The sequence below is a fragment of the Cryptomeria japonica genome, chromosome 7 (genome assembly GCF_030272615.1).
Source record: "Cryptomeria japonica chromosome 7, Sugi_1.0, whole genome shotgun sequence".
Classification (NCBI taxonomy): domain Eukaryota; kingdom Viridiplantae; phylum Streptophyta; class Pinopsida; order Cupressales; family Cupressaceae; genus Cryptomeria; species Cryptomeria japonica.
This window is the reverse complement of record NC_081411.1, coordinates 394,349,032-394,371,123: the sequence shown is the minus strand read 5'-3', so window position 1 is coordinate 394,371,123 and position 22,092 is coordinate 394,349,032. Positions and strand designations below refer to the sequence as shown.

The 22,092-nt window shown below is 37.0% G+C and overlaps 1 protein-coding gene across 1 annotated transcript in view; it reads right to left on the bottom strand.

Moving 5' to 3' along the window:
• Window positions 1-22,092, bottom strand: part of LOC131041814 (protein EXECUTER 2, chloroplastic) — a 77,690-nt gene that overhangs the window by 5,781 nt on the left and 49,817 nt on the right. Inside the window, exons 4-6 of the mRNA XM_057975034.2 lie at window positions 11,793-11,899; window positions 11,626-11,707; window positions 10,739-11,452 (exon numbers count right to left, since the gene is read on the bottom strand). Of these exons, the coding sequence (XP_057831017.2) occupies window positions 10,739-11,452; window positions 11,626-11,707; window positions 11,793-11,899 (903 nt within the window). The remainder of the gene's footprint in view (window positions 1-10,738; window positions 11,453-11,625; window positions 11,708-11,792; window positions 11,900-22,092) is intronic.

Below are 22,092 nucleotides of genomic sequence, written 5' to 3'. Positions count from 1 at the left end.
CACTTAGGCTTATCTTAGGAAATGTTTTCTTATTATTACATTGTTCTTTTTTTGTCTCATAGCATTGGATGAGGACACCTGTCATAATGTGATTTAATCCTCGCCTAGGGTTTGATCTAGCGTTTCTTTTTCCTTTTTATATGGATTCATCATTCATTGTAATTATTCATTTAAGCTATTGCATCAAAACAATTTTATATTTTTCAAGCAGTTCAATTGCTTTGATCTCTCTTTGTGACAAGTATTTTGCTTGCATGTGATTCTGAGGAGCAATGGGGTTTAACCATAAACTTCAACATGGTATTAGAGCACTAGATCTGCAACTTCTTGTCCTAATTTCGAAAGATACAGCCTTAAGGAAAAAACTTGTGCATCTTGAAGCCAAATGGACCTCATCATATCATTCAAAACAGCCAAAAACCCTATCGTCTATCGAATCGTCAAAATTGGTGATCGGGATTTTTGAGGTGATTTTTTTTGGAGAGGCACTTAATTCAAGGTGAAATTTTGGTACAGCCATATGAATTCGTAAAACATACAATACTACACAAGCATGGCAACCAATAACGCGCAAGGTGCAAAAATAAATCTAGCATAAAAAATAACTAGTGACATTTAAAAAACAAAATCCGATGAAATTATTAAATTTGACAACGTACACTTTTTCCATTGGCATAGCCATGCTTGTGCATGCACAAAAAAGGCTGACATCATCAATTTGATGTTTGCCGCCAGATTTTTCACAGCAACTCTTCACTGTTGGCCATTTTTTATCGACAGCCACTCATGAGCCACTGCCACTTTGCCACCAATGCCACTGAGAAAGCCCCTCCCTCTACCTGTTGTCGAGCATATTGTCAACTGGGGGATAGGGGCTTGTGACCAGCCCCTATGGCTAGTTCCTAGTCTCGCATGTGTCAGATGGCTTAATTTTTTGGCCCCTTTGTTCACATTTGAAGCCAAATTTTAGCACTTTTCGTCAATCAGGAATAAATCAAGCATACAAATTCTATCATTGGCAAAACCATATAACATTGGAAATTTCCAATCCAAGCCCTATCTAATGGTGCTACTCATTTTTCTAGATTCTATTATGAGTGAAAATTGTTGCCAATTGAATCCAGATCTTGCTGTTTTCACTCAAAGGCTCATAACTTTTTCCTCAGACCTTGGTTTTTCATGAGTCTTGTTGCACTAGAAAGCTGATGCAAACCTCTACACAGATCTCAAACTTGTTTTTTTCCAAAAATTTACCAGGCACCTGTTGTTTTCATAGATCTCAGGTTTTTTTGGTTACTTTCTTGAAAACATGCAAACGAGGGAACAAAGAGGAATTTTCTTGCATTGTCAGAGTTCTTGTTTCTTCGCTATCAAATTTTGTATATTTGCAATAAAAACATATGGATCCAACACACATAAGTCTCCTCACACCATAAAATTACTATGGGTGGAAAAAAGAATGGAGATCCATCTGAAAAACAAGGGATGTTAGAGTGACCATGGGTGTAAAACTTGAACCAATAAAGTCAGTGGAGAAGAGAAAATGGTTTAACAAATGTGATGAGATTTTTAGAACATTATCCATGTCTGTCTCTTGATCTACTCTTTCATGTTGAATCTTGCACTACACTCGATCAAATATGGACTCAATAGGAGTCCTTGTTTGGGAAGAAAGATACCTTGAGAGGATTTCAAACAGAGAATAAACTTATCAGTTTGAATCCTACAGATTTTGACAGCATCCAATACTTCTTCACCAAACTCAAGTCTCTCAAATTGTAGTTGTCAAGGTGTGGTATTGAGAAATAGAAGTCCCAATTGATTCTTTCCATCCTAGCCACTTGCTTTTCCACCTTATATGCTACTACAGATGCACTTGGTACTAGATTTACCATGCCTTCAGTTTATTTTGCTACATCACTCACCAAGAAGCATGCAAAGTTGTTACAGATGAGCTCATTGGAGCCTTCCAAATCAAAAGCTCTTATTGCAACCAAAAGGCTCAAATAGCAAAGACGAGAAACAAAAACACAAGGATTCCAGAACAATGATCAAGCAAAGAAGTCACATTCACAAGATATCTCTGAGTCCTCTTCCTCTTCTAAGGGGGGAAGGAATTTAGGGAGAAACTGGAATGTGCATATTGCATAAAGACAAGACATGATGAGCATCAATGTTATGCAAAACAAAATAATGAGCTGAAACACCTTCTACAAAAGAATCATATTCAGTTGCCTTCATCTGTGTCTTCTAATACATCCTCTTCTTCCACATCTACACCTACACATTCAGGGTCAGCAAGCATGACAAGTGGAGTAGAGAAGATGAAAATCCATGGACTCTTTGCACCCACCAATCCTCAATCAAACCAACGGCTTCTTGATTTAGGAGCCTCACATCACATGGCTTCATCTCCAAATACGTTCTCTTCATATGAACCTTGTGCATTAGTACACATACTATTGGGGAACAACACATATATGAATGTTTGTTGGAAAGAATATATAGATATTGATGGTGGCATAGTTTATGATGTACTTTGTGTTTCTTCACTATCCTCCAATCTCCTTTCCATCTATCAGATTGCACACAATGGGGCAAGGAAGATCATTGAGTTCACACCTGATACAATGCTTATCATAGATGTGTAGAGTAGAGAGATCATTGCAGCTGGGACAGTTGATCATGCATCCTGATCGTATGCATTCTCAAACTTTGCTCCTGATGATCTTGTAGTAACATTGACTAGTTTACATTCTCATGCGTCTAGAGTGGATCAGATATCTGAGAAGTTTGGTCACCTAAACCTTTGTGTACTTCCATCATCCACCTTGGTTCATGAAACTTGTGTTGAGGCTTCCACCTCCTCCACATGCATCTTTAAAGATCAGTTTAGTTCAGCAGGATGATGCTTGTCTTTCAGGCTCCAATTCGTGGGATGACTTCTTGCTAGGCATTGCAACATTATTTGTTTAGTCAGATTGTAGATACTAGGGACATGATTGAGGATATTCACTTCTTTAATGACAGCTACAACCCACCTATCATCACTTCATCATTTCCTTTGGAAGTTGTTCTAGAAAGATCTTTACTGTTAAGATTTGTTTCATTGGATTTGGCATCTTTTGATTCAGACATATGGAAACTTGAGCAATTTTTTGAGGCACTCAATTGAGATCACTTCTCCTGAGAGAGTTTCTTCTACATTTGCCATTGGATTTGTTTCTTCCCAAGGGGAGGAACAATGTTTGCCAATTTTGGATCATCGTTAGCATTCTTCTTCAAGCATTCACTTTTGGCAGCGGAGCTACTTCTTTGTGGGGTGAATTCATCATCTCTTCTTTTGTCTTCTATGGGGAGATCTTGATTGTACCTATTTGAGTGAAGTAATGCTTTGGGAGGACATGTTAGGTCCTCAATTCTTTTGTCATACGTAGGCTTTTATTTCTTTTTTCTCTCTTTTGAAGAGGATTTTTTTTCCATGAGGTCTTCTCTCTTTCTCCAATTATTAACTCAAATTTGCTTAAAATAGTGTTGCATAAATAACAACAGTTGAACAAAGATGCCAAGTAGCTTATTAACTCAAGTTCACTTAGGAAAAAAAATTAATTGCAGACCAATTGGTAATTGGACAAGGTAGATCAATATCCACACTAAACAATCAATATTTTTCTATTCTGAACAAACTACAGAGTCCACAGTAGCTGGCACTGATTAAACTTATCCAGGAATATAGCTAATTCAAACTTGTTATTGATAGGAATAAATTTTAGTCTACATGATACCCACCATGAGTTATGCCTCCAGTCTGAAATGGTAGCAATAAAATTTTATGATTTTACCCAAATTTGTGGCTCAACCTGCGAACTGTATGCTCAGTGGATCTTGCTATGGAACTAGTAGCTTCTCCCAATTGTCTATACCTTACTTTGTTTGTGTCAGAAGACACACAACAAAGTATGGTTGCCTTCCTGACTGCATAGGATTGAAAAAGTCGTTGCCTTGGGAAAGATTGCACCTCTTCTTGCTATTCGCCCAGATTCTACCCAATGCCTATTTTCTCTTTAATGTGTTGCCCAAGGATCTGCAATATTTAGGGTGTTAAACTTGATTTTGCTTGTGTTGTAGGAAAAAACTATGAATGATGGATAGGGGTGTTGTCCTACCCAATTTGATCTTCAAGAGTTTCTGTCCCTTCAGATCCGTGCATTGTTGGAGTACTCCTAAAATCAGAACTTTTCCATGATGCTTCCAAACAGAAATCTGCCCTTACAAATACCTGATTAAGCCAAAAATCCAAGACAAGTCGGCCTAGAGGGAAAAAAAATAGATTTAAATTTGAATTATTATATTTTATTTGTTAAGATTTAAATTCAAAATTATATTTATTTATTGGTGTTTAAAAACACCATTTGTGCGAGTTGGGATGACCCAGCTCGCAATGGGCTCATGACAAGTACCTCATCAAGCGTTGTAGCAAGGACCCATTCATGTATCCAACATTGCATCCATCATTAGGTCTTTAGCTTCTCCCTAAGTTTTACTAAAGGGGGGATGTTAAAGTAAATAGGAAAATCACCTAATAATTGATTAATTACTAGGCCCCTTTTACTTTATGCACTTAAAATAAACTTGGCAAATGCTTTTTTATTATTAGTTTGTGCTTTTTTTGTCTCATAGCATAGGATGAGAACACTTGTCATAATCTAATTCAATCCTCGCCTAGGGTTCGATCTAGGGTTTCTTTTTTCTTTTCATAAGGATTCATCATTCATTGTAATCATTCACACAAGCAATTGCATCAATACAATTCTCAAGTTTTTTGAGCAAATCAGTTGCTTTGATCTCACTTTGTGACAAGTTTTCTGCTTATAGGTGATTTCTAGGAGTTGTGGGGCTCAACCATCAACTTCAACAACTGCAAGTCTTGCAAAGCATCCCTTAGGGCATCTATTTTTTAGCAAAGGTTGTATTCTGAGCCAATAAGGCTAATGCAACAAATTTTTGGACTGCTACAAGTGGATAACAGATCTTTTGTATGGAGGATTTAGTTCAAGTAGAGTAGTAGGTCAAGTTTCCTTAAAGACTATTTACGAATGTACTGTAAGACATGTTGAGGCATTGTAAAACATGTACAATTATGGACTAGTGGCATGAGGAGTGTTGCTCACTCTTCCTAGAGTTTTTTACCTATTTGGTGGTTTCTCTAGAGTACAACCTTGTTCTTGCAGTACACCATATGTATGTGATTGATCACACAGTTGTCTATTGTTTATTTCCAAATGCAGTACACTATGTTATGCTGCAAGTTGAGGCAGCTTGAGTACATATTAATCCCATATGCTAATGCAGTGGAGTTGTCATAGATGCCCAATTTATGGATCAAGTGATATCAGAGCCATTCTTTCTGTGAGACTGGTGGAAAGTGGCACCGAAGTATGTCCTTTCATTGTGCCTAAGTTTTAAACATCCAATGGTGTGCAGTGTTTTTCTAATCTATTGTAAGTGCAAAAACAGAGTGGATTGAAGCATGTTTAGTACAAGAAAGACAAGAATCAAAGTCAATACCATTTGAATCAAAGCCAAAATTCAAAGCCATAGTTACACCTAGAGTAAGAGCTAAAGATCAACCCATAAAGAAATGTATAAGGTACAAGAGTTTGTTGGACTATGCAGACTGAGTTGTCCATGCAGGAGGGATGGAACTCAATTTAAGCTTAAGGAGAGTTGCATATTAACTCAGAAAGAGTAGAACTTTTTACCTATTGAGCTAAGAATAGTGTTGTCAATCGCGGTCTCGTTCCAATGGTGGTTTGTCTATCAAGATGAGGGCCAACCAAAGGATATCTGTAATTTCCCCTAATTAGTTATACTTTAAATTATTCTAAATTTGCCCAAATCTAAAATAGGTAATTAAGTTTATGGGAGTACCTTTATATGCTATTTTCCTGCAACACAAAATTAGAGAGCATATATGAAGTAATACTTATAAACTGAAACATATGCTAATGAATTTGATTGAGTAATATAGATTTTTAATGTATTAATTACTATTAATATTATATTTGTTAGATAAAATCAGATTGTAGGTTAGTTGCCATTCTTTATTATCCAATTCTTAGTGCACTAGGGTAGGCTAGCTGGATAGAGTGTCCGAGAGACCCTCCACCCTAGGCCCAAGAGCAGATGCTACATCCCTCTTGGCTCCATGTGGCAAGTGTTAAGCATCCATCATGGAGTGGCATACCCAATGAGGTGTCCTATTGTCATTCCCCCTCATCACAACCACCTTCTCTCTTAAGCCCAAGAGCAGATGATTCATCCCTCTTGGCTCCATGTGGCAGGGGTTAGGCATCCACTATGGAGTGGTGTACCTAAGAGAGGGTCCCACATACATAAAGCAATGAGTTTGCAATTTATAAGTCTTGTAGAGGTTACAAGTTCCCTTAGTTTAACATTATCATACCATCATATTGATCATAATAGATCACACAGTATGAGTTAGAAATGAGCAGATTGGAGAATATATGCAGTGAATGATCATAACAACGATCTGCTATCAACAACAGTATGCATAGAATACTATCAGAAATATGCACAGAACTTCGTATAAAAATATAGTCTTATCTTAACAATAGTTGCAGATTCGATCTCTTTATTATGTTCACCTCTTCCATAATTGTTCGATGCCTTTCCTTTGAGTGGTTGTTATGCAGTATATAAACCCTCGATTTGCATGGAAAGTTGTCTTTCCAAACGGTCATTATCCTTGCAAAGGTGATGACTCCTCATATCATGTCTTTTGCCTTAACTAATTAATCTACTGCTGATTATCACACCTGATCAAGGATTATTAATAATACTTGTTAATGTAAACACAATTCTTATCGTTTCATTAATCCATTTGCAATCATGCTAATGCCACATTGACGTATAATAAGATCTTTGTCTGGATTGGTATTGCTGCTCTGCAATAATTAAATGTGCCTTTTTGTATAGTGCTCGTTGTTTTTAGATCATCCTATGCATCAGCCTTATATATGCCTTTGTTTGAGTATGGAGACGGTCTATAACTTCAAAACAATTCTGATCCAATCTGATTGATGGTGTTCTCACTGGATGCTTTGATTCCTTTCCTTTATATCTCTCAATGAGAGGGAGGGGTCAACTCTCTTCATCATGCATGCCCTTTGGCAAAAGACACACCCTTTCATCATTAGCACCCTTTGAAAGAGTGCAACTCTTAATTATTTCTGCCCTTTGAAAGGGAGACAACTTTCCACAATCAGATCTGTACTTTTATTTAAGTCAAATCTGCACATCTGATTTCCCAAATTATACCCCTCAAATGAGGTTCTCTTCTCCCTTTGATATCTCATTTTTGAGGGAGTCACAACCTTTCATTTCATGTCTTTTGACCATTCATTAACTTAATTAAAATTTAATTATATTTATTTATATTTTAATTTTAATTTTATTATTATTATTTACCATTAAATTCTATTTCAAAGAGGGGGCATTACAAGATCTCATCCCCATAATGGTTTTACTTTTAGTCCATCACAGGAATGCTACAAGTGAGCTAAAGTTTAATTCCTTCAAAGATGCTACAAGTGCAATGGAAGTCAACAGCCATTTGAATAAAGCTAATTCATGCCATGAGGGCGTGTTACATCTGTAATCAGCCTTGAAGAGGCTTCTCTTAGTTTTTATGGAACCCAAGCTTCAGTGGTGGACTTTCACAAGGACGAACACTTGTATCACATGGACTATCAGGGGGGATAGACAAGGAGATAACATTTATGCATACTAGGATATGAGAGTTCTTAATTTTTCCTTTTTGTCTTTTAAGCTTTTGGGGACCAAAAATTCCTCTATTTGGGAGGTGTAATCTGTAAATGGATCATCTCAGGTGGGCCAATAGGATCATGCTGCAAGTTCACCTGTAGCAATTGAAATTACACTTGTAGCAAGGCTACAACTCACTTGCAAAGGCTGTTGCAAATTCACATACACCATAGGCCACAAGTGTTCAAGTCTTCTACAAATCACCAACAACATTCATGAGAGTAATGGTTTCTCTCAATAATTAGTTGATAGTTATCAGCACTGTCCTTGCATCGGAATATGACAAAACACATGCACTAGCTTGAATCATTCACTTTTGGGGTCATAGTATTGCTCAAGAGCCAAGTGCCAAGGGCATGTAATCAAGCAATTTGACATTGTCCGGCAATTACACAACAGGATGGAATGCCAGGTGGACATATGGTTGGTGGTAACAGAGTAAAACAGGGAGCCAGAGGGACATCTATTCTGGCAGAATTTTCCATTTTAGTGTGCATGATTGTTCCTTATTTGGAAACAACCCTTAGCCCTATTTGGGCAATGCCTATTCCTCTTTGCTAGCAATGTGTCTATTTTTCTTCTTTTGCAGGCACAACTTTTCATCTTCCCTATGTATCCATTTTCCATGTTTTGGCAACATGGTCACCTATTGTGAGCCACCGTTTAATTTATTGGTAGGGTCCATCTCCTTGCCTAGGCATGTGTCTGTTTGCATCCAAATTAGCAATCATTTTTCCTATGTTTGCATTTCTATTACATTTTTTAGGATGTTTTAAAGTTTGACATAGATTGTTTTATTCTTTATTATATTAATATTTAATATTTAAAAATATAATTTAGACTTTAAATTGCTAGTATATTTGATATATAAAATTTAACATATTTATAATGATTTAAATATAAAATTAAATTTATTTATATTTAATTTATTTTATTGGTGAAAGCAGGACTTTTGGCCTAGCCCACACTACGTGAAGCCACAATCGGGTGACCTCATCCCCAACATGAATGCACAGAACCCTCCAAACCCGCAAGTATGGTAGCCCAGCAGGAACACAAAGCCCATGAAAACACCAATCCAATGAGGGAGTGAACCACAGGCATGAACAACTTCTAAGTCACCAAGCATGAACACCAGCAACATCAAAGCTATAGTTTAAACCCGCGAGCACACTTCCAAAAGCACAAGCCTACAATCGCAATGGCCCAACAAGGGTTTGAACCTTGGTCACAACATCAACAATGCCACAACTTAAACATCACACTACGGAATGAAACCTTCTATTTAACATTTTTAAATATATTATATCCTATTAATTTTAAATTTGTTATATTGTATTATTTTTTTATATTATAAAATGTAAATTTGGTGGTTGAATATAACAACGAATTTATTTTTTGAAGATTATATTTGTTGAATTTAATCCAAATTTTATCTTTGCCAAATTTGAACACAAACACAAACCTTGTGATATGGGTATTTTATATTGATTTGACATTTGACATCAAATTATCAATCTCAAATGTGTTTTCAATCTACGAATTTTTATTTTTTTTCAAATTATATATATTCAACAAAAATTGAAATACTAGCAAACCCAAACCCCAAATCCATACCAAACCTTGTACTTAAACTAGCACTAGCATAAAAGTAATCAAGACACATGAGTTTGTAATCTTGTAAAGCGTAGACAGATAGGAAAGGTTGAGTTTATTCTCATGCTTTGTTGTAAGGGCAAAATCCAAAGAGGCGCAAATTTAAAACCATGTATATAATGTAAAGTGAAAACACCTCAAGCATCATAGCTCTTTTCTTTTATTTGATTATAAAATACTAAAGTTGAACAGTAAGATTTGTAATTGAGCGTTAGTTTAGTCCGACCACTTAATAACTATATCTAGCCTAAGTCCTTACAAAGATGAAGTTGTGACTTGTCCTGAACTTGTGCAAATGGAGCAAACTCCAAGGCTTCTACTTTGTGAGTATTTGTCCCAATTAAAATCTTCTTTGTATTTCCTATGTAACTTTCTCTAACACCCATCACCATCCTTTTTTCTCATGACAATGCAAAAGTTATGAGTGGAATGATATTCAAGAAGTAACAATTGAATAGATGTTTCTGGATTCATCATGTCTGATTTTTTTAATTTTGAAAACCTTGATGCCCATCAATTGCATGCTTTGCTGTCCATAGAGTTCTTTTGGTGGATATCTATTGACAGTTTTCTGTCAATGATATTTGTATTTGATTGTCAGCATGGTACATGTAATCAATGTAATTTTCTAAAGAAGTTGTGCCAGGTCAACTATGTAGTTTGCTTGTGTTCACTCCTTATGGTAAAAATAGGATTATGTTTCAGTTATGCTCTTTGTTAGATACTCTTAAATATATTTACAGACAAAAGTTAAGCTGTGCATCATTGTATTTGTTAGTGTGTTTGGATGACTTGGTAATGTGTATCTCATGTAGGCTATACTTCAGCTCTCTGGCAGCTGGCTTAAGTGGTTCAGAAGGTACCTCACACTAAAATGATTAACAAGAATGCCATGGTTTGCAAGAAGGAATTTTTAACCATGAACGAAACTCATTTAAGAATTTAATGATTCCATTAAGAACAAAAAATTACTGCTCCAATCCCTCAATCCTTCTTACATGACTGGGGTAACTAGCAGACACTGCTACACCTTACCTGAGCCATCGCTTTTTCTACAAAGTAAACATTAAAGTATGTCTGAAATAGAAGAAATAAACAAAGAAAGAGGAAGAACGACTTACACTGACTTGTATAGATTTCCAGAGAAACGCACGGGTTACATAAATGTTTGCCATTAAAATAAACACAATAAACATAAACCCCACAAACAAAGTCTGTAAATATAAACACTCACCTTTAAACCAATCTTTTTGGATTTCCACAGAGATTTTACAACATTTGATAACTCAAGGTCTGAAGATGACTGTGCTGCAACTTTTGCCACTTTCATATCTAGTTCATCTTTTAGAGATGGCTCCTGACTGTCATTTTCTGCTTTATGGAAGATAAAAGCATCCCGCCCTCTATACTCTATTTTGGCTGGAACACGTTTGACAACTCTTGAAGCCTTATCTTCTAAGCTACTTGGTAAAACCCCGCCAATCACAAGTTTGAATGGGGTTTCGTTGTGTTTCTCTGCAAAATCAATATCTTCAATAGTTTCTTTATCATCTTGTAGATCACCTTCAATTTTAATCTCATCTTCATTATCTTCGGAACTTTCACTAGAATTGCTCTCATCATTCTCGTCCTCATTCTCCTGTATTAACTGTTCAAATATCTTTGTGTCCATCTCCGCCCCTTCAGGTGCAATGACTTTCAAAACCTTGAATTTTATACCTGGTATCCTATGTCTCAGATAATTTAGAACACGATTCAGTTCATCCATATTATCTTTGTTATCACTCTTGTCTCCTTCATTTTCCACATCTGCAGAAATTTCCAAACTCTGATATTTTTGGTCTCCTTCAAGTGAGCTTTTTGAGGAACCCAAAAGATCAGCATCTAAAGGTTCTAATGATGGAAGAGATTCGTTTAAGGTCTCTTTGGCACGCTGTAAATAAATTGCCTGCCAAAGATGGTATCAACTTTTATTACTGATTCCAAACTTATATCCCCCCAGCATGCATATTTAAGCACTCAAAAATATTTACTCCATATCCAACAAAATAGAAGCACGACAGAAACTTTATTTCTTGTCCCAATCTAAGCAATCAATTCCATAATACTTATAACAATTACCTGCTGTTTGTATCTAGGGTCCCCATATTTAGTTACAAAGATTTCAAACAAAGGTACACCTGTTTCTGCAGCAGCCAACTGCCTGGTAAAAAGAAATGTATATTTTCAGTAGTTCCTTTATTTTTAGCAATTGCATTGCACAAAAATAGCATCTATACAAAAGCTACCTTGCACTGTAACTTTCGGCCACAAATCTACCCTGTGCAGGACAGATTTTTACAATTCGACCATATGGGTCCTTTTCACCTTGTGGCAGACTAACCCACCAACCTACCTGCAGAGAGAACATTAGTCAACTTTAATTGACAAAAGGTTGCTACTAAAATCTTTAACTGATTATATACCTGTACTGTTAATCATCTTCTTATAAATCTCCTTTTCCAGTTGAACCTTACTATCGTAGGCACACAAACCAAGAAATGATGTTCCATGACTACCCCAAAGTGCGTGAAAAAATTTAAGGTACATATAGATAGATTTAGGCAACAGAAAAAAAGCAGGTATGAGCATTGTTATCCTCAAAATGACAAGCCAAAATTACTATACCATGGATGTAACTACAAGCAGTTAGAACAAAAAGAATAGGAAGGCACACGTGTATCAGAAGATTAAAACTTGAAACTAGTTCTCATATGTTCTTATTTTGCATAGAAAAATGCACATTTAAGAAAGAAATACCAAAGGACCAAAACCCCACTGCCACGAGACCAATTCTGTAAGTGTCAGTTTTACAATAGATACACATAATCTATAATGTCTTTAGACTCATGTTATAGTTTGTTCTTGTATTGTAGTGGCAAGGCAAAGACATAAGAAATAAAAGCGTTTAGTCAACTCGTGTTGAATATTTAGACAATTTAGTTTTGTAATTGGTTAGTTGAGATTGGTACATCAAGTGGTTGTCAAATATTGCTAACAACACACCCCTCAGTTGACACTTGATGTCTTTATTTTGTTGTGTTGGAGAGAAGTTATTGTATTTCTCCCTGGTGATATTGTTGTACTTACTATATAGTATATAGTATATACAAATATGAATAAAGCATTGTATTCTACTTCTTTCTTGGTATACTTCTCTCAGGTTTGGTTGTATATACTTTATTTCTATTTGCTATGCTACATTTTTGCACCAGTGTCTTTCTCAATTTAGGCCAGATCAGGCATCAAACAGCAGTAGATGGAAAGTTTGCCAATGAAGAAGTTGTAAAGGTTCGAGCACAAATATTTCATGGGTGGAGAATTTAATCAAACACTGATCTGTGATGATCTCAAGCTATGCCTGATAGAAATCTTCATAACAGGCCTTAGATTTCCTATGTTATTGATCCAATGTAAAAACAATTGCAACCCAACATATATAGACTGAAAAATGATGCATTACAACTGTCAGCAGCCATCTATGTCATTTAAATTGTATGCTGATCCTAATGTGTTTGTAACCCAAATACACGCCTACACTACTGAAAACTAGATGTCTATAATAATAAAATCTTAGCTTGATCCAAATATTCTGTAATATCCGCCTTCGGGATTTACCTTAATTTAGTCTTATCTTGATAGCTTTCCCTAATGTGTCCATGTAATTCATGTTTGCAAGTTTCCTCTCAATTGCTTATAGTTGTTCCTGATAGCTAGCTTTAATCGTATGTACCAATTTGGCCAGTAAGGCTGCTGCTCAAATGATCGATCCAATAAGAGATACAAGCTTTCCCCATCTCGTAATGTCCCTTATTATATCTGTGATTCTTACAAACTGTTTAATGATGTATTTCAAGCAAGATGTGGTATGTATAGATATGGAATTCTTATTTAGCATTTGATAGTATTGTTTGAACTTCCGATTATAATATCCCTAGAGGGATTGTGTTTAACTCAAGCATAACTCCAATGTGCCCTAATATATGTGTGAACGCTGAATTATATTATGTTGGCCTTGTTTAATCTTTTATTGATTGGTATCCTCCGTCAGTCACACCCCTTAATGTGAATCGGTTCTACCTTTTGTTGATGTGTTTTTTACGCACATGCAAACACAGAATAAAATACCCAAAAGTATATTATCCTCTCTTGAACAAAGTTTCTCAAATGCTGAAGATTGGCTTAAGGATCACTTGAGACAACTCCAAGGTTCATAAATGTCAAGTCTTGATGTGTGGATAAGCACGAGTGGTCGTTGTGATTGCTGTTTCATCAAGGGGCAGATGACATGCAGTGAAGTTCTTTCCTATTACTACGAGATGTTTATCAAAGAATTAGCAAAAGATGAGGATTGAGAGGTTCTAAGCTATCCTAGGAATAAATGGATGAGGATGACATAAGTGAAACTCTACTAGTCTTAGCATCGCCATACAAGAACAACTCAATCAAAACTAGTGCAATCTTCTAAGGATGTTTAGAGATTTTCAAATTGTTACTGATAATTGAGCAACAATTGAACTTAAGCATTTTCAATGATTCCAGTTGACCACATAGGGTGCACTTACAATCAGCAAGAGGCTAGTGGTATGGATTATGAGTTTCACAATACATCAAGTACAACATTCCATTATTCAATCTAAATACTTAAACTAATATCAAAGATTGACTTGTGAGGATGAAAAACCATGCAACAAGCTTCAAAGATTGAATAGAAACACCATAACTTCAACGTTTTATTAATCCAAAAGCCAAACAACAACAATTCTTCAACTCCTCTTATCACTCTTGAATTCTATATCTAATTTCTCTAGCTGCTATCTAGCTTTCTCTCTCTAGCTTACTAACTTATTAACTTACTAACTCTTTACAAATGAAATGAGTGGAGTTTATATAATACTCCCAAATACAATGAAGGGTCGAGATCAAATGAAGATCAAGGGCCAAGTTTTTGCCACCTAAACCCTAATTAGGGTTTGACACAAATGAAACCCTATCTAAATAAACATCACCATGGAATCAGCCAATGAGAAAATAGCATGTGTTGGCACAGAAATCGAGGAAGCATCCTCCAATGAAAAAATGAATTGCCAAGTAGGATCGTAACAAACTGTCTTCTAGAATCTTGTTTCCTTTCTCTCCTTCCCTTCTAGCATATTCAATGAATCTGGTCACTATGCCCTCTATCTCAGTCATCGAGATCGCGGGTAGAGACTTCAAGTGTTCCTCCATGTGCATGACTTCCTCGAAGGCTCTGACGATAGCATTCTCCCATTCAAGTTCAAACTCTTGAGTCTTGTTGGCTAATACTACGAGTTCAAGCATATCATCCAACTGTCCTTTGGTGATCATTCCATCAATCCCATGAAAGATAACTCTTATCCTTTCTTCCAGCTCTCTAGCTTCTATAACCGTCCCAGGATCAATCTTCCTTTCCAAAACGATTTGTACTACTACTATCTTATCATGAATACAATGCATATCATCTTGAACTTGGCTGCATCTGTTTCCAATCTCCTCAAAAATGACCTTCTTTGTGCGAAGTAGACTACTTCATTGTAGAAAGCTAGGTGTAGATCCTTCTCTTCTTATCTTCTCTCTTGATAAGACTTCCCTGGGTGTTTTCCTTATTACTTGCAATATTGGAATGATGACATCTCTAGCATGAGCAAATGCTTCAAAGGCTTCTATGAGGACATAAGTTCTTCCAAGAACTTTTATGACTGTGTCGAGTGTCTTCATTATGCCCATCATGAACTTGTTGACCCTGTTATATGAATCTTCTATCCATGTGTCCATCAATTGTGCGAAGTTCCTCATCTTCTCCATATGATCAACTAATTTCGGAGGAAGCAAAGGTGGTGGTGTAATTGCTAGACTCTGATGTCTCAATGGTTCCTGGAAATGTTGGAAGTAATTCCTCCACGCGCTTATATCCTTTTCTAATCTTCTATCCTTTTCTACTTCGGTTCTTAGCATATCATTAACTGCCTTCAATGAATCAGTTGCTTCACCTATGGCTTGCTTTGAGGTGAGTGGACCCAAATCAATAGTCTCCATATCATACTCATCTGTTGTGATCTCACCTTCATATTTATCAACCCTTGGAGTAGCTATTTGCGACTTCCTTGATCCAGAATCATCTCTAATCACCTTGGACATCTTTGTAGCTTTCCTTTTCTCGATGACTTCTCAAGTCTGGCTTAGAAGGCTCGCTATGTCATATGTTGGTTCTTCATCAACTACTATAACTTCTTGGGCTAGTCTTTCCTTAAGCCATTCAGGAATAGAGGATCTTCCTTCTTGAATTTATGTTTCTTCCCGTATTTGCTCATCTATAGGTGGTGAGGTAGTCTCATCATTTCCTTCGATCTCTTGAATGTCATTAATGAGATCTCCTTGTCCTCGTGATGATTTATCTTTGCCTTTATCATTGTGAACCGCGGATTCCGTTGATTCATTTGCTCCTTGACTCAATTCCTTCTCTACCCTTTGTTCTTCGTGCCTCTCATCCTGATTCGATTCTTCATGCCTACAGGAAGGATGATTGGAACTTGATTTATGCTTCTTTCTTGAGGGTTCCTTTTCTTCACGATCATCGTTTCTCTTAGACCCTCTTGAGTGAGATGGTTGAGGTGCACTCCCACTTGCGCTTGCTTCATCTTCACCATTTGCTCTTTCTTTTGAGTAGAATGTCATGGTCATGTTCTGCTCTTTCAATTTCTGATGCTCTATGTCTACCCATATGTGAGTGTATTCCAAGACTGGTTTCATTAACTCCTTCAAATCCATGACCTCCATGTCAATCCACTTGATGTTGATCTCCTTGTTTTCTTTGGCATAGGCTGATTGAAGATATTTGCCACTATCCTGGACTTGATCAGCAACATGAAACATCTTACATTTCCTGATGAAATCAAGAGGTAGCCTGGAATACATCTTCTTCTTCACTTCCACATCATCTTGAACGTTCATCCAATAGTCCTCTAACTGCCATTGATGTCCATACTTCTTTCCCAAAATTCCTTTTACATTATCATATGGATTGAAGCAATCTTTAGGAGTGAATGGAGTGCCAACTCTTTCTCAGCATCCTCAGCTACATGAATGGAAGGGCACACTTCAATAGAGTCTCCAATTGTAATAGGAAAAGAAACACTAGTTCCATGCTTATGCCTGTATGCCTTGACATATGCCACCAATCTCCTTCCAACTACGCCCCTATACATAAGTCTTGGATACTCGTAATTTCTTGCAAGGGAGTATATTATATAGGAGCTCAAATAGAATGTTCTGGTGCGCATCAATCTTCTTAATTGTAGATCAATGTTGTTGCTGATGAGCCTCACCCAATTGATTGTATCCTTGCCATGAGTGACAATCTCTATGAAATAGAACATCCAGTCCTCGAAATAGGAAGCCTCAAGTGCACCAACCAATCAATGAAGGTGATGAAGTCTCTGAATTCATCTTTGAAGTCCACCCTATGTAGTCTGTCGGGCCATCTGCTCCTACCACCTCTACTCTTCTTCAACCAAAACTTGTTGATGATCTTTGAACAAGCATCTGGATTGTCGTCGTAGGCGGACTTAGCTCCTTCCATTACTTGTGTAGACCATATCATTAGGCTCTGGTAGATGAAATGCTTCGCTGATTGCTGTCTTCGGGAGATATGCAAGTACTGTTACATCCTTCGCCAATATTCTTCTTGAGGGAGAATCATAATGTTGGGCACACTCCACAATTAACTCGTAGCATTGCACTGCAAGAGGAAAGCCAGCTGCATTTATGTACCCACTATCAATCATCTTCTTGGCTGTAGCGGTAGGTTCACTTGTGTATGACAGGTGTCAAAACTTCTTGGTGTCGAACTTCCCGAGATTGGTGTCTCCTATTTTGCTGCAATGCAACATGATTCTGCTTTCTAATGCATCATTCTTGCATCGTTCTTCGAGTCTTCTTTGATGAGTGCATGGCAGGTCATGGTTTTATTCAATTTAGGAGCCGCCAACTTTCACCTATAAGAGATATGTAAGTTAGGGCAATGGTGAAAAGTATGCGAAATGCTGATGTAATGAAGCCTATTCACTTAGTAAGCTAGCTATGATATTGATCTAAATCAATCTTACATCTTAATGAATGTGAAATTTGAATGCTTGATAAGACTGATTTGCACCTTGAGATGAATTAAGGAGGTATATTTTGATAAACAAAATCAATTTCTGACCTTAATCAGACCTGTACCTGACTTTATATCAGTCAATGTGATGTCTCTACCTCTAATTTCTGATACTTGACCTTAAAATCTGATCAATGATGTGACTGCTAATGTCCAAGAGTTCGCTGTCTTCTTAAATTTGCTTTTATTTTTTATTGATGTTGCTGTTGAAAGACGAAATTCACCCTTCAATCTGCAATCTTGGTGCTAAAATTCACCTTAGCTGATGATGTAATTCGCTGACCTTAGAACAAATCGCAGCTTGCTGATGAAATTCGCTCAAGAGAGAGAGTAATTTGTTTGATTTGATGGTAAAATGAATGATTCGAAGCCCCTCTTATAGGCGATCAGGGTGAAAAGTTATGTCTTTTCTTATAAGGGCCGACTTGTTTTGATAAAAACAAATCTTTTCAAGCTGGCTGACTTTACCTCCTTTTATTTGAATTTTAAATTTTGTTTAGGGGACGCCAAAATAATGTTTAATTAATCTTTAAAGTGCATTAGAATATTAGGAAAATTGGCTCCCCTACCTTAATTTGTGAAGTTCGCTCATATGCCTTCATTTGTGAAGTTCGCTCATATGCCTTCAAACATGAAGTTCGCTCATCTCCTCCAATTTGTGAAGTTCACTCATGCAGTCTTGAAGACGAAGTTTGCTTTCAACTCAAAATTGAATCAGCTCAAGGCATATGAAAGGAATCTGCTCTTGCTAGGGAATTCATGAAGTAAAAAAAAATTCGCTCCACTGCCTTGAGACATAAAGTTCGCTCTCCTGTGTTCAAACATGAAGTTTGCTCTTGAGGGGTTGGAGATGAAGTGAACTCCTCTTCAATCCTTTGTTGCTTCATTGATTCAATCCTTAGGTTTCTTAAGTTATCTCATTCAAACGCTCAAATCCACACTCACACATACACTCAAGCAAGGCACTTTAAGGGAAATTCGCTCTCCTACCTCCAAACATGAAGTTCGCTCCCCTACCTCAATACCTAAAGTTTGCTCCTGGGGGCTTGGAGATAAAGTAGATTGAACTTGAATACTAAGTATTTGCTCACTTACCTTGTTTTACTCTCTTTATTCAAACTTGCAAGATAAGGTTTGAAACAACTTTGCTATCAGTCAAGGGTAATCGAAGCTTTAGAGCACTTGGAGTGTCACTAACTAGCAGTTCTTTAGACTCTTCGGTTGAGCTCGTGACTGACTCACATGAAATCTAGACCCTATGAGCTCACACATTTCACCCACGCGAGGGAGAGACTAGACTAAGAGGCTAGGACCTAACAAAAAAGGGGGGCCCATCTTGATGGGGCGATGTGTGAAATGGTCACAACACCTTTATTCCTTAATCGCACCCTTTCTCTTTATCTATTTGTATTAGCAAAATATTTGTAAATCACTGCTTTTATTTAGATCGCTGTCCCTGCTGGTGCTGTACCTGATTTGTATCACGGTAAATGTGTGACCAAGGCTAACGGCTGTTTTCTCAAGATCATCGAATTCACAGAGGATGAGTGGGGAAAATAAAAGATGTTTGAGGCCTCCTTATATTTGGGAATTAGCATGAGTAGTTTTCTTGCAACGGACGTGACTCATGCTCGTTCATGAATTCTCCATCATTTGTGCTAATCACACCCTTTGATCGATTTATTCTTTGATCACTATGATTGTTTATATTCTCATCGAATTTTGACTAATGCCATGTCTCCTAAATCCGATAGTCTTGTAATTTGATTGCTATTTCCGGTGACATCTTGTGTAAGTCTTATTGTATCCTCTTATAGCGACGGCACTATGAATCATAAACATTGATTATTGCAAATATTGCAAATGTAACTACTTGTACAAACCAAATCTCTGAAGCTTGTCATCCTTTACTCAATTTCTGATTTCATTTATACGATTAAAGAATATTATTAAATATTAATTAAATAATATTATTTAATAAATAAAAAAATATTTAATAATTTTCAAATAATCATTCGTTAATAATTATCATATTAATTAATAATAATAAGTATTTCATTATGCTATATATAATGATCAAGGAGGGGACATGACACATTCCTATATCCAAAATGTACGTTACTACAACTAAACCCACTTTCTTACATGGATGAAATACATTTACCTATGTTATAACAATACCCCATATGACACATCCAGCCATTACTTGTTATCTTTTAATATCAAAAGTTTCCAACCACTCCTACAATTTGATGGATATGATCATATTTATTAGCTTTAGACTCCTTTTCCTATTTCCAAGTCATAGCTCAACTTAATCACATCTCTAATTAACAAGGGTGGTTATGTGGTGGTTGAATCTGTAGTTAGACCACCTCATGTATTCATGTGTATCATTGTAGTTGCCACCTATTGAATTTTTTTGAGGATTTTCCATTGACATGGCTCCTCATATTTTTCCCTCTATGATTCAGTTAATGCAAACGTATGTGAGTTTAATCACCAAGTGGTATTAGTGCGTAGGTGCGTGGAGGACAATGAGAAGTTGATTCGCAAAGCATGTTGTGCTATGTGATTGTGCAAAAGCCTCCAACCTCCTCTTTTTTGTCATGATGGCTGCATGATATAAAAAAAACATGACTTCTCGTAAGTTTCTTGCACGTGAATTCCACAAAACATTTCTAAGCCCGAGGTTCACTAGTTTTACCTAACTTCTAAAGAGATCTTCTTAGAGCAACTTAATTTGTTGTGATATCCATGACTAGAGACTTTTAAATATGGTGCTTTAGATTCTCGAGTAATTATTTACTTTCAAAGAACTATGTAGATTCTTGAAAGCAACACCAAGAAACAACATGCCTTCTCCTTACTTACAAAATTAAATTTCCTGAATTTATTGCTTTCCTATTGAGAGGGAATCATGAATGTGCCTCAATCAATCTTACATGTGGCTTCTATGATGAAAACATAGATTCTATTGGTAAAAGACTGAAGAATGAGATTGAGAGGAAATGGCATGCTTTCTCAAGTTGAGAGCACTGGATTTTACTATTGATCATATGCTAAAAATAGAAAGTAGTTACATAGTAAAAAATAGAGTGTAGGCATATCAATTTTAATAATTATAAGAGAGCGAGATGGCGGCATTGGACGGCAGCAAGAGCGACGCTGGCGAACAGAACAGGGTTACCAATCTGAGGTATTCTGGCTCCCAGTCCACGAAGGTTGGTTCTTCGAGCGATGAAGTGGACATTGCTTTTCCCATTAAGACTCGTAGAATGCAAGCGGTCCAGGAACCAGATAAACCGGGGGTAACAGATAGGTTTCAGGGCTCCAAATATTCCAGTCCGCGGTTAAACCATGGAAATCCCTACTCAAGTGGTAATCTGTGCCCTATTGACCCGCACAAGTGGAAGGCGAATGGTTTCAATTGGAACAACAAAGGCTGGTTCCGCAAGGCTAACCATCCCATATCCGAGGGCCCCAGAAACTGGTATCCACCGCCTAAACCTAACACTTCTGATGCGCCGCTCAAGAGAGACATCCCTTATACCGACTCTTTTTTGGCTCCCCTGACTGATCATGGTAATTTCCAAAAATGGAATGGGCGCTTCAGGCAAGGAAACTCTAAGGCGGACCAAGCAAGTTTTTGGAGATCTAACTTCCGTTCGATTAATCGGAACCCTTGACCGAATCTAGAAAGACGCCCAGATTTTCGGAGAGCGGGCTCTCTCTCACAACAGCACCGTTTTCATAAACCGGTAAGTAAAACATCAAGACCCACTATCTTTCTGGATGAGAATAAAATTAATTCTGCTCAGTCAAATTTGCTTAGTCTTGCCTTTTTATCAAGTGGGGTAGTGGAAAGCGGGTTAAGGACAGCTTTGAATCCTGGTGTAGAGCGCAGTGGGGAAAGGATATTAATATTAATATTCTCCCAAATGATTTCTATATGATTGAATTTATGAACAATAAGGAACAATGGCAAGCTAAAAACAGAGGTCCATATATCCTAGATGGCATTGAAGTTCACATCATCGATTGGCAGCCCAATTTCAATCCCCGGACATATGTCTTGCCGGATAGCAAGGTATGGATAAGACTGTATAATTGTCCCTCAGATTATTGGCACATTGATGTCATTAAGGACATATGCAAAAACCTTGGTACCTTTGTATCGGCTGATGATATCTTGGAAGATAAACTATGGGGAAGCTTTCTCAGAATTTATATTAGCACAAATCAAATCAACAAGATCCCTGACGAAGTCAGAATTATTGGGGCTGGAAAGATCTGGATTCAAAAGATTGACAGGGAAGATCAGCTGCATATTTGTCCTAAATGCTTCTCCTTGGATCATTCTGGTATTAGTT